At 59.8% G+C, this 12,906-nt stretch overlaps 1 protein-coding gene across 1 annotated transcript; it reads right to left on the bottom strand.

Annotated features, from left to right (window-relative positions):
- Positions 1–7,244: 7,244 nt before the first annotated feature.
- Positions 7,245–11,552, bottom strand: NPM3 (nucleophosmin/nucleoplasmin 3). The gene is made up of 6 exons (XM_080402433.1): positions 11,363–11,552; positions 9,638–9,723; positions 8,868–8,987; positions 8,525–8,618; positions 7,984–8,106; positions 7,245–7,878 (listed from the first exon to the last, which is right to left on the bottom strand). Exons 1-5 carry the CDS (start codon positions 11,535–11,537, stop codon positions 8,015–8,017), a joined length of 567 nt encoding a protein of 188 aa, XP_080258559.1. The 5' UTR covers positions 11,538–11,552; the 3' UTR covers positions 7,245–7,878; positions 7,984–8,014.
- Positions 11,553–12,906: the final 1,354 nt, after the last annotated feature.

Genomic DNA, 12,906 nt, shown 5'->3' with positions numbered 1-12,906 from the left:
TTTGCTCCTGATCCGCAGGCAGAGCAGGAGTTCATCCAGGGCAGTCCATGGATGCACAGGTGGATTTTCCATTGGTGTTAGGCATCCACCTCATGGCTACATTTGGCTCTGATGAGGCCAGTGCTATTTTCATCTCTGGCATCCACCCCCAAGTGCATGGGGGGAGCTCAGAGGTGAGCCAGGCACACGGGTAAAGATCTGGCAGAGCTGAGTGAGGCCAGGAGCCTTGTGGAGGGCACTGAAGGGGAGATGCACCCCCAGGCTGCATCCATCTGCAAGGAGAGAGAACTGGGCTAGCTCTGTGGCCACCCAGCTTGGGAAGTGGTCCACAAAGAGTCCCACAGACTAAAGGCTCCCAGCAATGGCAGTTCACATGGGAGCAGCTCAGGAAGCAGGTGGCATCCCCAGCCCTGTGTGATTTAAACTCAAGGTTGAACATTTTTGTGCAAACCTGCCCTGCATCTAGCAGGGGTCAGTAAATGAACAGCCTGACCAGGAATGGCCATGACACACATGCGTGGGGAAGGGGTGACACTCACAGACATGTGGATGAGGATGTGCGTGCTCATAGCATTTAGGCAGCTCCAGTTCATTCCTGACCCCATTGCACAGACCAAACATCTCCAGGACCTGGTCCCAAGACATTCCTGGCTGGCACAACTTCCTCAGCATTGTAGCCCCAACCCAAGCAGCAGCACCTTCCTTGAGGTCTCCAGCCACACACCATCAGGCAGGGCTGGGAAGGGGGGTCAAAGCCAGGCTGGGTGGGAGGGGGCTCCGCTGGCCACCCAGGAAGGTGGGAGCCATCACTCAATGCCGGGGTCACTGTCCTCTGTGGGATGGGCTCAGAGGCTCCTTCAGGGCCACAAGGAGCTGAGACAGAAATGCAAAATACTGGCCCTTCACTGCCTGAGTGCAGCCTCGGCTCCCAGCCAGCCAGGCCAGACCATTCAGCTCTGGTTTGGATCCTCTTAGGAAGAGGACTCCCATGCCCAGCCCACGGTGGGTTTAAGCCTAAAACTAACAGCAGTGGCCGGGGGTGGGGGGTGCATGCTGTCCATCGGCTGTAACTCTACCTTCGTTTGTTTGCTTACAGCATCCACCCAAAATGCCCGTGTGTGTCTCTGGGCCCCTGTGTCAGTGGCAGCTGAACTGCTGACCCCAGGAGTTTGCAAAACACCAGGGTTATGGCCCCTTTGACATCCCAGTCCAGCAGAGCTGCAGCTTGTCCTGACCCTGGCCCTGGGGAGCCAGCACCCGTGGCACCCCACATGGCCCTGTGAGTGCTGGGGAGAGGCAGCAGGGCCAGCAAGAGTGAACCCCAAAGAAACAGCAATGTGGGCACACTCCCCATGGCACCTGCTGCCCCTCCAGCTTGGCCATAGCCCCTTACCTTGCTGGCCAGCCCTGTGGACCTGCCCCAAACCCCCCTGCTAGCCCTTACCCAAGCCCAGCCCTCTGCCTCCTGTGAGTCCTACAGCCCCCACCCCATGCTGGCACTGGGGCTGGCACAAGAACCGTGCTCCTCTCCAGCTCCTGTGCCCAGGGCCACGTCTCATCTCTGTGCCACCCTGCGCACCTCTGTGTTTTGGGAAGACAGGGACCATGTGGCCCCTGGCACAGCCAGAGCCTGGACACAACCTGTAACTGGTTTCTCCCAGGCACCAGCTGTGGCAGGGGGTTTCACACCATCCTGGAGCATGGCCATGGCATGCACAAAACGCCCAGACTCCCATCACAGTGCAGACACCACCTCTGGGGTGTGCAGGGGCAGGGGCCAGGGCTGCAGGGAGCCAGCCTAGGCACAGAAACAAGCACCCAGGGAGTTCGGATTGAAACTGAGATCTCTCCAATGACTCTGCTCCCACTTCTTCCCCAGGAGATCTCCCAAGGGCCCAGCCAACCACTAGACCACACTGCCCTTCCCCTGTGAGCTGAGCACCAGGGAGTGGAGCAGGGCAGATGTCCTACAGACAAGATCCCTGTCCCCTGTGCTCTCTTCATCCTTGGCTCTTCTCATCAGCAGCAACCCTTCCTATCCAGCCCCAAAGACCTTGTGCACTGCAGCTCAGAGGTCTCCATCCACCTGAAAGCCTGTCTGGAGAGCAGACGCTGAAGCATGGAACAGGTATGGGGTGTCCCACAGCCCCTGTGCAGAGCTATCACCAACAAGGACCCCACGGAGGCCAAATCCTACCCACCCAGCCTAGGGCTCTGCCAGCGGTGGGGCTGGGAACAGGGAAACCGCAAGGTGCCCGTGCTCCCTGCAGTTAAGTGTCTCCCTGGGGAGATCCCTCTGGCAAATCCCAAAGCCCCTTGGGGCACAGCCCAGCTGCTCTGGGCAGACCCTACCCCTACAGCTACCACCAACCCTGGCAGGGATGTGTGGCCAGCAGTGATGGTCCTGCCAGTGTCAGGGACAGCCCAGACCAGAGCGATTAGATTTGCACTTCAGAGGGGTGGAAGGCAAGGACACCTACGATCTCCTCCGGGCATCTCGGCTGTGGCTGTCAAGCACAGAGCTGCTAATACCAACCTGATGTGAGGTGGGCTGAATGGGGGCTGCAGGAGAAGACCCTGCAGGATGGATGTGGTGGAGCCTTGCCCAGGTGGTCTTGCATGGGGCTCTCTACCACAGCCCAACCATCTTCACTTTTAGCACCTGTTTTATGCCTTTGTGAGTTGAAACCTCACTTGCAGCACAACCCCTGCTCTGGTGTCACCCTGTGCTCCTCCAGCACCTTCTGCTGTGCCTACTGTGGACTGTAAAGTCACAGCTGTTACAGCAGCAACTTAATGAAAAAAAAAACTCTTGTATTCTGGGCAGCACTGTGGAGCTGGGGACACACATCCCCGCTGCGAGCAGACACTCTGAGCAGCTATTGCAGCCTGCAAATGCCCGGGGCAGAGCCTGGCCGTAAGCAACCTTCTGTGCCAGGATGTGCAGCCAGAAGGAGCCATGGTATATCAGCTGCCAGCTCCCCCTGTGGAGCCAAGAGCTGGAGGAGCTTCTTCTCCTCCCACAGAGCAGTCGGTGGGGTGAACACCCACACATGCAGGCCCTGAGCCAGCTCGATACATGCTGGGGAGGACCCAGCACACAGCCGAGCACTAGCAAGCAGGAGATGACCCCAGACCTGAGTTTCAGCTTCTCCAGCAGACAGGGCTATTCCCACACGGTGCACCAGCAGCATTTCCCTCTGCAAGGCATGTCAGTGGGGAAAGGATGGGAATTACCAGCAGCCTGGCTCTTCTAGATGTTGCTGCTTGCTTTCTTGGTTGCAATGTGTCCCCAGCTTAGCTCTGCCAGGGCCAGCCCTGTGCGTTAGGGTGCCCGTGGCCCCCTGAGGCAACAGCAGAGATACCTGTACCTGCTGCCTGGGAGGACAGAATAGGGATAGCAGAGTCCTCTAACGCTGCAGAGAATGGGATGCTCATCACACCCACCACCAGGGTGGTCCCAGCAGAGGGTGGCTCTGCTGGCCCTTTTCCTGGCTCCTGCTGCCACCGAGGTGCCATGTTCTCTGCCCCACCTTGCAGAACCGCTGTACCCTGGGATAATGGGGGATGCTGCATCTCCAGCGGTGTCCCACTGGCTTCCTCCGTAGCCCTGGCAGTCAAGCATCAGAGAAAAACTGTTACCCCAGTTCACTGTGGGAACGAGCAACAGAGAGCTCATGGAGCAGGGGACCAGCCCCACCTACAGCACGGCTACAGCTGCATCTCTCAGCTGCCCTAGGGCCGAGTTCTCTGCCATGGAGAACTGAAACCCAGCAAGAAAACTGTTGGGGCAGGACTATCTGGGGCATCACAAGGAAAACTGCTGCCTGGCCACGCTCAGCAGAGTGGCTCCCCATCCTGCCCCTCCATCCCTGAAAAAGCAACTCAAACCTGACTTCTGAAACCAGAGCATCCCCTGGAAGCTGCCGGCCTGGCCCAGCCACCTGGCTGGAGGCAGGCAGCCAAGCCCCAGCCCTGTGGGGCTTCATCTGGGCCAGACACTGCAGCGAGCAGCCTGTGGCCCTTGCTGGGCACAGCAGGCCAGTTCAGAAGGGCTATGAAGAGTGTGGCAGCATAGGTGCATGACCATGGTGCTCGTGCATGGTGATCCCCACATCAAGCCATGCTATGGCCATATTTCCCTGCTGCATGGTCCAGCCAGGGCTAGGGCTCTCCAGTGCTGCCTGAGCAGGGAGGGATCCAACCCCAGTGATGTCAGCATGCAGAGCCCTGAAATGCAGCACAGAGGAGGGATGCTCAGAGCCAACCACCTCCCAAAGCAACCCCAGAGCCATCAGCTGGGTTGGAGCATCATATAACTTCCTGGTATTAGCACCTCCATCACCCCACGGGAGAGTGATGGGCCCTGCACCCTTACATGTACCTCCAGCATAGGTAGCCCACATGTTACATAGACACACAACAACTTAACTCCCCCCGTGCCCATGCAAAACAAGGCAGTCCTCACAGCAGGGGCCCCACACTTCACTCCCCATGTACAGTGAGCCTCCTGTCCCCCACCACCCCTGAGAACCCCCCAGCCCAGCCATGCCCAAGCTCACCTGCTCTTAGACAGCCCTGTTTGTTTGCCCAAGGTATTTGCAGCCGGGGGCACCTGCTTTGATACCATCAGCTCCACGAAGGAAGCTGCTCACCTAGCGTGACCTCTGTAATCCCATCCTTCCCCATTAAGCGCTGTATGTGAGCACATCCCCCCTCCCATCCTCCTGCCATCTCAGCATTTATCTCCCTCTGCCCAAGCTGAGCACATCAAGGCTGTAACATTGCTGGGGAGGGGAGAGCAAACCTCCCCATGTCAGTTAGAAAGGGGCCTGGTAGTGCCAACACCCCCCAGCCCCTCCCTTACTCCCTCTGGGATTGGGATGTTCCCTCTCCCCTGGCATCACCCTGCAGCAGCACTGGGGACCAGGCAGCACTTGTGGCAAGGCCTTGGGCTGGGCTGGTCCTGCAACAGTGTGGACAGGTTTGGTGTCCCCTCAAACCCCCTACCACCAGCACCATAGTCTTCATGATGCCACATTTGCCCCCCGTCAGGACTGTCCCTCCTGCCACAGCCCCTTGTCCCAGATACCTAGACACCCTTAAGGAAACCAGAACCCTGAAACCATCTCCTTCTACCCTTTAAGAGGCCAAATGCTCCTTCTTGTCAGCCAGCACTGCCTCTCCCATCCTGCATGAAGCAGCCGTACCACCCTACCAGGGCTGAGCTGTGCCCACTCCCTTGCCTTACTTTCCCCCACCGGGCTCCAGGCCAGCTGCCTCCCCCAGCTCACCCTTCTAGAATCATCTTTTTAAAAATGATCTACTGGTTCTTATCTCCCCCAAGGCCAAGCTGTTCCTCTGCGGAGAGCAAGCAGGACCAAGGCTTGGCAGATAAATCAGCCCCGACCCCTTCCCACATGCACACAGACAGGCTGATCTACGGGGTCCTGCATGTGCCAGCCCTAGCAGGGGCTGGGCACCATCCTGGCACAGCCACGGTTCAGTTCATGGCCCTGAACTCTCCTCCTGCACCATCAGCACAGGGCACTGGTGTGCTGTGCCCCACCAGCATGTCTCAAACACACATCGAGCCCTCGGGGAGGATGGTCCCGCATCTCTTCACCCAGCAAGGCTGAGCTCTTCTACCTGGGAGCTCCGCAGCATCACCAAGCAAAGCAAACCCCCAGGGCAATGAGATTCGCTGAGGGATCTCAGCGCTTGTGGGCATGGGCACAGACCACCAGCCCCGGGCACCCTGTTGCCTCAGGAAGGCAGGAGGAACCATACTTCCCCGGGGACACGTTATCTCCCAACCGGCACCCATCCCCACGGCAGGCCAGACCCAAGGACACCGCTCCACCCAGGGACCCGGAGCGGGATCCCAGTGCCTGGATGCTTCGTGCATCCCAGGGGCTGCCCAGACCCGGAGAGCGGGTGCAAGCCCCGGCGGGCCCGGCAGGGCGGGCAGGGGGAGGCGAGGCGGGGGCCGGCGGGGCCGCAGAGCCGCCCGCAGCGCTGCCCGCCTGCCACCTAGCGGTGCCCGCGCCGGGCCCGCCGCCCGGTACCGGGGGGTAGCGCTGCCGCTCCGTACCGGGTAACGCCGCTGCCCGATACCGGGGGGTAGCGTCGCCGCCCGGTACCGGCGGGTAGCGCTGCCGCTCCGTACCGGGTAACGCCGTTGCCCGATACCGCGGGGTAGCGTCGCCGCTCCGTACCGGGTAACGCCGCCGCCCGGTACCGGGTAACGCCTCCGCCCGGTACCGGGGTAGCGCCGCCGCCCGCCCCAGCACCCTCCCGCCGCGCCGCTGCGGGGCCGCGCACCACGGCGGGGCTCCATCCCCCCCGGCCGGCTTTGCCTCCCAGGCAGGCGCGGCCCCTCGCCGTGGGGTGGGGACACCAAGCCCGTTCCCCCGTGCTGCGAGGGGCGAGCCGTGCTGGTCAAGCAGGGCTGACCGAGGGGTGTTTGGGGCCAGAAGGGAACAGTGGGGCTGCGGAGGGGAGCTGCACAGGCCCCGGAGAGAAACAGCCCTGCTCACAGCCTAGGATGGAGCCCGAGCTGAGGATCCCCCCTGGAAGATTTGCCTCTCTCGGAGCTCATCCAGCTCAGAAACTCCTTGTCCCAGGGCACCGACGGAGCCATCAGGGCCGGACCGTACACAGTGCTTCCCAGGGACAACAGTCAGTGTCACAAGCAAGGAGGGCTGGGACAGGCATTGGACCACGAGCCACATATGAAAGAACAGATGCAGGGAATCCACCAGAGAAACATTTGAAGACAGGACCAGCCCCCCAGGGGTGAGAAATGCCACCTGACTGAAGCACCAAACCCTCTCCGGGTACCCAGACCAGTGGGACACGACTCTCCAGCAAAGGCCAGAGCTCACAGCTGTCCCACACCCTGCAGGTGTCTCCTGTCTCCCGTCTGCAGGACACTTGGGCTGAGAGCAAGACGCAAACAAGGACCTTGCTGTGACAGTGCCCAGCACCAGGGCCAATGTGGCCCCCACCAGGGGGTGTTGCTAGTAGCTGCATTACCTTTGGGAGCACACGTGGAGCCAGGTCTCTGTTCTGTACAGCCATCTGCCACTCTGCCCCTTCCCTTGGCAGCCTGGATGCAGCACTGTGCTGGCTCATGGGCCACAAAGTGTGCAGAGCCCGCAGGTCCCTCCTGGGAGCTTTGCAGCATCACCAAGCAAAGCAAGTGTCAGGGAATGGACACAGAGGAGCATCTCCCACTGAAGTGCGCATAGCAGGAACCTGCCAGCCAGCAGTGTCCCCCCTCCAGACCTGATGCCTGAGAGACCTTTATTCAGTGTAAAAACAGTTCTTTACAAAGCAGATTGACCCAGAACCTCTCCCCAGATCAATTAGGCTGTGAGATCCCACCCCACCATAACTGCAATTGAGGACAGAGCCTGGGCCCCAGTTTCACCCTTCCAAGTGTATAAAAAACATCAAATTGTGAGTAAAGAAAAGCAAACACGCTAGAATCAGTGAAACTGCCTGTCCCACCACTGGCTTTACATCCATCTGCTGGGGAAGGGGGCCGGGACTGCGTGTTTCAGAGCCAGGGAGAAGGGTTGCACAGAGCAGAGTTCCAGGAGAGCAAAAGGCACAGGGCAAGGATCACCTCCTCCATCCCTGACTCCCAGCACAGGGATGGGGGAGAGGGCATAAACCAGCAGCATCCATCCAGCTTCAGGAGCAGCCTCCCACGGCTGTGGGAAAGGAGACACCCCAGTGCTGGGAGCAGCCCCTGCTCCCCAAAAAGTTACAACAGAAAAAAGAAAAAAAAAAGCAGCAAATGTTGAGGTCCTGGCAAGAGGTGTCCGAGGTAAAAGCAGTCCAGGGAGAGAAGTCCCAGCGAGTGAGTACCTGGAGGAAGAACTAGATTGAGACCAGCAGCCTCCTGCAGCAGGGCAGCTTTCGCCCATGCTTGCCACACCAGCGTCACAGCCACCCGGCTTCATGGCCCCTCACCTTGCCTGGAGGTAAGTTACTGCTTCCTCCTCTACTTCTTGGCTGGCATGATAGGAGCAAGTTCCTGTTCCTCCTCCTCAGACAAGTCATCATCCTCCTCAAACGAAGCATCTTCCCTGTGCACTGGGACACATAAATAACGGTTGCTCACCAATGTATGTCTTTGCAAATGCAATCGGCTCCCAAGATACCCCAAGAGCAGATCAGCCCAAGGAGCACTGGAGCAGTTTTGATAGCAGCTTGTAGGCAATAAGCTGTATCTCAGCTGGAGGGAGGTCTTGGAGGGGAATGGCAACAGCCAGGCATGGGAAAAGAGGACAGCATGTGTCACCCAGACCCCTTTACCCGAGCAAGGCTTTACAGCAGGGAAGGAATCCCTGCACAGAGACAGCCCGTGGGGAACCAGCACAAAGGAGGCACTGAGCACACACACCGGGCAGCACCGAGTGCAACTCCCAGGGGCTCCCTGGCTGGTGTTCATGATGGAGCCCATCCATACCCCTCCCTCCCACCAAGCCTTTCCCCACCCACAAGTCCTTACCGATCCTGTGCCAGCCAGCAAGGCGCACTGGGCCAGAGCCTGCTGCCAGACGGAAGGTCACTGGAGGCTGCAGCTTGAAGTTGTCCAGACTCAGCTATGAAGACAGAGGTGGAGCTGAGTTAGGGGCAAAAGCAGAATACCCTGCAGTCCTCACCAAGGCACCTGGCCCAGTTATACATGTCCTTCTGAGGCCATCTGCAGCCAGGCACAGGCCACCCAGAGCATTTCCCTGCGAGCTGCAGACCAGCACATGGTCAGGATTCTAGGGGAAATGTCCACAATATCCAGAGATGTCCAGCTCCGCACAGTCATCCCCACCCAAGCCTTCAAAACAACCTCTTACCAAGGGCTGGCATGACAATTTCAGATTTGCCACAGGCACAGCAATCTCCTGGTTCTCGTGGTTTCGCCCGACAACCTCCACCACATTGCACTCGTCCTTGGCACCGTCTGTGAGGCAGACCTGGGTGGGAGCAGAGATTGTGAACTACTGCTCTCCCAGGGGACACAGCAGGGACAGCCAGGGCTCTCCGTGGGATGAGCAATGCTACCAACCCAGCTGCTGCGCAAGCACCACAAAGCAGGGAGAGCACAGACCCCTTCCCTGCAGCAATTGCCCCCTAACCACCTCTGGAGGAGCTCTGTGCCTTTCCCAACTGGGATGGCTGTTCTTGCAATCACTTTAAGAGATGGCTGCATTTTCTGATGATCTGATCCGTGCTGGCAGGTCCTGTGCTCTCAGGACAGAAAGCATCCCTCAGGGAGAGCCAGAAATGAAACCCTGCATCTACCTGGGCTTGGAGAGCAACAAGCCAGAGACCCAGCTAGCAAGCAGGGCATGTTCTAGTGGCAGGCTCCAGCAAGGTCAAACACAAGGAAAAATCCTTTCCTTCACCCCATGCCTTGAATATTCCTTTGCTGAGCAGCCTCCAGCCACCGCTGGCTTCGCTCAAGCACCTCCACATAACGTATAAATGCAACAGCCTCATGGCCTCACTCAGGGGAGTCCCATGGTCCAGCTCGGCCAGGGAAGGGGAAATGAGCCTGGGAAAGCTGTGAGGCTGTGGACCACTATGGGAGAGGACAAGCACAGTTCATTCTCATTTCTCTTACCACAGACAGAGCCAAAATGTGGTCAGAGTCATCTTCCTCATCCACCTGAAACGTGTAGGATTTGGTACTGGCAGTCAGCTCACAGCCTGGAAAGAGGAGATGGAAAAAGCTGCAGCAGCCATTACACAGCCCCAGCCACCAAGGGCGAAGGGCTGGTGGATGCCCAGCCAGGCATGCACATGGCATCCCTAAACTAATTTATTTTCTCATGCCCAGGAGCAACCTCAGATCAGGGCACCCTGGGCTCTGGGATAAAGCGTCCCCAAGAACTATGTACCTGGCTCAACACCATACAGGGACAAAACCTGGTGTCCCCAAATCGGGCTGCTGTGAAGCAGTGCCCAGGGCCCCCCAGCACAGGCAGGGCAAGGCTCATCTCTAGAGAGCCAGGGCACAGCACTGCGGACAAGAGGAGAGGGAGCAGGCAGAGAGGTGGCTCTGCTTTCACCAGTGTCAGCAAAATATTTGCTCTGGGCACAAAGACACAGACTGCGAGACCTGAATGATGAGGAGCAACCAGAAGGGAGGATGCGGGGCCAGGCTGCAGGGAGCTGGGAGTCCCCCAAGGCAAGCCTTGATACCGATTTTATTACGTACTTTTCCAAAGAGCTACAAAAACAAGGGAAACACAAAATTACGTCTTTGGCTCTTGATCAGCATTCAGCTGACCCTGTGGAGGATGGAAAGGCAGCGCGCCCTGGGCGTGCTTGCTTGCTGCAGGCTCATTCACCGGCGTGCAGCGGGTCGGAAAACACAGACCCGAGCCGCACGCACCCGTCCCGGCATCGGCAGCTCAGAGAAGGAACCGGCCCCAGGGAAGGCAGCCCAGGGCGGCACCTTCCCGGCCGCCTCCCGGCTCGGCTCACCAGGGCCGGGACCAACGCCCGGGTGCACAAGAGGCCCGGGGGGCCGCTGCCCGCCCCCTCCCCCGCCGGGCACGGCTGGGGGCGCTCCAGGCCGGGCGCGGGGCCACGTGCTGCGGGGGCGTCACAGCCCCAGCCGAAACCCCGCCCGGGGAGGAGGGACACGGCTCTGCCGCTGCGCGACACGCTGACGTGGGAGCGGGCGCGGGGGATTAACCGGAGGAGCGGGAGAAGCTGGCGAGAGCCGGGGCTGCCCCCGGGGCTGCCCGTCCCGTCCCCCCCCCCCGCCATTACTGCCGGCCCCCTACACCCCCAAGCTCCCGCGCAGGTCCCCCCCGGCCGCCACCGTGTCCCCTGCCTCCCGAGCCTGGCCGCACACGTGTCCCTCTGCCCCGGGCCCCGAACTCCCGTGCCTCGGCCACACACGGGCTCTTCCCGGTGTCCCCGCCCGCGGCACCTCTAGCACCCGCCGGGCACCCCCGAGCAGCGCCCTCCACGTGTCCCTCTTGCACCCCCGTGTCCCTGCTGCCCCCAGGTTTCTTTTTCGTCCCCCTGCACCGCGTTCCCCCTCCGGTCTATTCCACACCCACGTGTCTCTCCTGCTGCCACACTGTCCCCGTTAGTCCCCAAAGTCCCTCTCTCCCCCCACTCTATCCCGCCCCCCGCCCCCATCTCTCTCTCACCCCCTTCCTATCCCTCCTGCCCCCCCCCGCGCCCCCCCCCGTCTCTCGTTACCCTGATGTCTCCCTTACGCCCCCGCCCGCGTCTCACCGCCCCAACACGTCCGTTACCCACCACACGTCGTGTGTCCCCCTCCCCGTGTCCCCGCTCCCACCCCCACCCCTCGCCCGCCGCCGCTCACCGAAGAGGACGCTGCCGGGGCAGCCGGACCCGTGCGGCTCCATGAGGCGGCAGCGCGGCGCTGGGAGCGGGGCGGGCCGGGCCGTGCCGGAGGGGGGAGGGCCGTGCCGTGCCGTGCCGTGCCGCCTGCCCCGCCTCCTGGCTGTGGCTTGGTCACCCAAAGGGCCCTGCGGCATCGCCCCGCATCCTGCATGGGGACACACACACGACCCTGCTGCCACCAAGGTGGGCGAGATGTTCCCACGTGGGAAGGGCTCCCTCAGTGCAGCGGCTGTGGGGAGGGGGAGTACCTGCTGAACTGCCGTATTTATAGTATTTTATTTCCTCGCAATAAAAGGGGAAGGGTTATTATCCCAGAAGGATCCTAATGACTTTTCCTGGTGACTGGCCTCTTTCAGCAGATTTTTCTGGGGGGGGGAGATGGGAGAGGGTCTTACAGTGCAAGGATGGTGAGCAGCCCAAAAGCCACCCAGGAGATGCAAGACAGTGCCACATCCTTTAACGGGTGGGGTGTCTCCTGCCCATGCCCGGCCTTCAGCCAAAGCCAAGTTTAGCAGAACAATCCATGCACCGCCCACACCGCCAGCTGTGGAAATGCCACACCAGAAAGACACCCTCACGAGCGGTTGCCCACCTATGGCCCTGCTCAGGGGCATCATCCCGGCTCCAGGGCACCAGCCTTCCCAGACACCAGTGAGAGGGCACTGACAGAGCCAGGAGAGGCAGAAGGCTGGGGGCACAGAGGGGTACTAGAAGGGTAGAAGGGTAACACGGATGGAGGCAGCGGCACAGCGGGAGGGATCTGCTCATCTCTGTCCCTTTAAGCACGGGCACCATAATGCGATGCTGAGGACTGCAGTGCAGGAGCCTTGGAGCACTGGAGGCAACATCCTGCTTCAAAATCTATTGCAGAGAGCAGAGCGCCAGACTGGCCTTCCAAAGCAGAAAGGGAAACAGCCTGGTCTGCGCTGCAGGGATGGAGGAGGGAGCTGCTGAATTAAACCCCACTAACGATGAGATCACACCATGTTCTCTGTCAGATGCTGGCTCTGCTCCCACTGCAGAGGAGACCTCCACCAGCCGGCCATTTGCTCTGCTCCAGCTGGAGCCAGTTCAAGAAAAACATGACTGAAGAGGTTTGAAAAGCCAAACGCGGTCCCAGAAAAAGGCAAGTGCTCACTCAGCAGTGGTTATACAAGCATAGCCCTTTGCTTCTGCGGTAGCTGCTCTCCACAGCCATCTGGCTAGCAGTGACACATTCCCCACCTGACCTGTCTGCAGCCACCACCCTGACCCTGAGGGCTGTGAGAGCCCATTTCTGCTTCATGTGTCCTTAAAGGAACAAGTTCCTGGCACAAACACCAGAGCTCAAACCTGTCTGCCAGACTGAGACGTGTTTGACATAGACAAGTCATACTGCCACTTATGCCTTCACTTCATGAAACAGGTGTCAAGAAAACAGACGCCTATATGCAACACTTTATGATTCTGTGAAGGAAAACTAACATTTTAACACAGCGCACGTTTACTGCGTTAGAAGAACAG

Source organism: Falco punctatus (genome assembly GCF_963210335.1).
Source record: "Falco punctatus genome assembly, chromosome: 9".
Lineage (NCBI taxonomy): Eukaryota > Metazoa > Chordata > Aves > Falconiformes > Falconidae > Falco > Falco punctatus.
This window is presented reverse-complemented; position numbering and strand designations above follow the sequence as displayed.

What these genes read in the sequence shown, in the direction of transcription:
- NPM3 (XM_080402433.1), bottom strand. Translation starts at nt 11,537, where the DNA reads ATGCCGCAGGGCCCTTTGGGTGACCAAGCCACAGCCAGGAGGCGGGGC. An exon ending in ACATTTTGGCTCTGTCTGTG is followed by an intron (nt 8,988 to 9,637) that starts GTAAGAGAAATG and finishes GCTCCCACCCAG; the next exon opens with GTCTGCCTCACAGACGGTGC. An exon ending in AATTGTCATGCCAGCCCTTG is followed by an intron (nt 8,619 to 8,867) that starts GTAAGAGGTTGT and finishes CTGTCTTCATAG; the next exon opens with CTGAGTCTGGACAACTTCAA.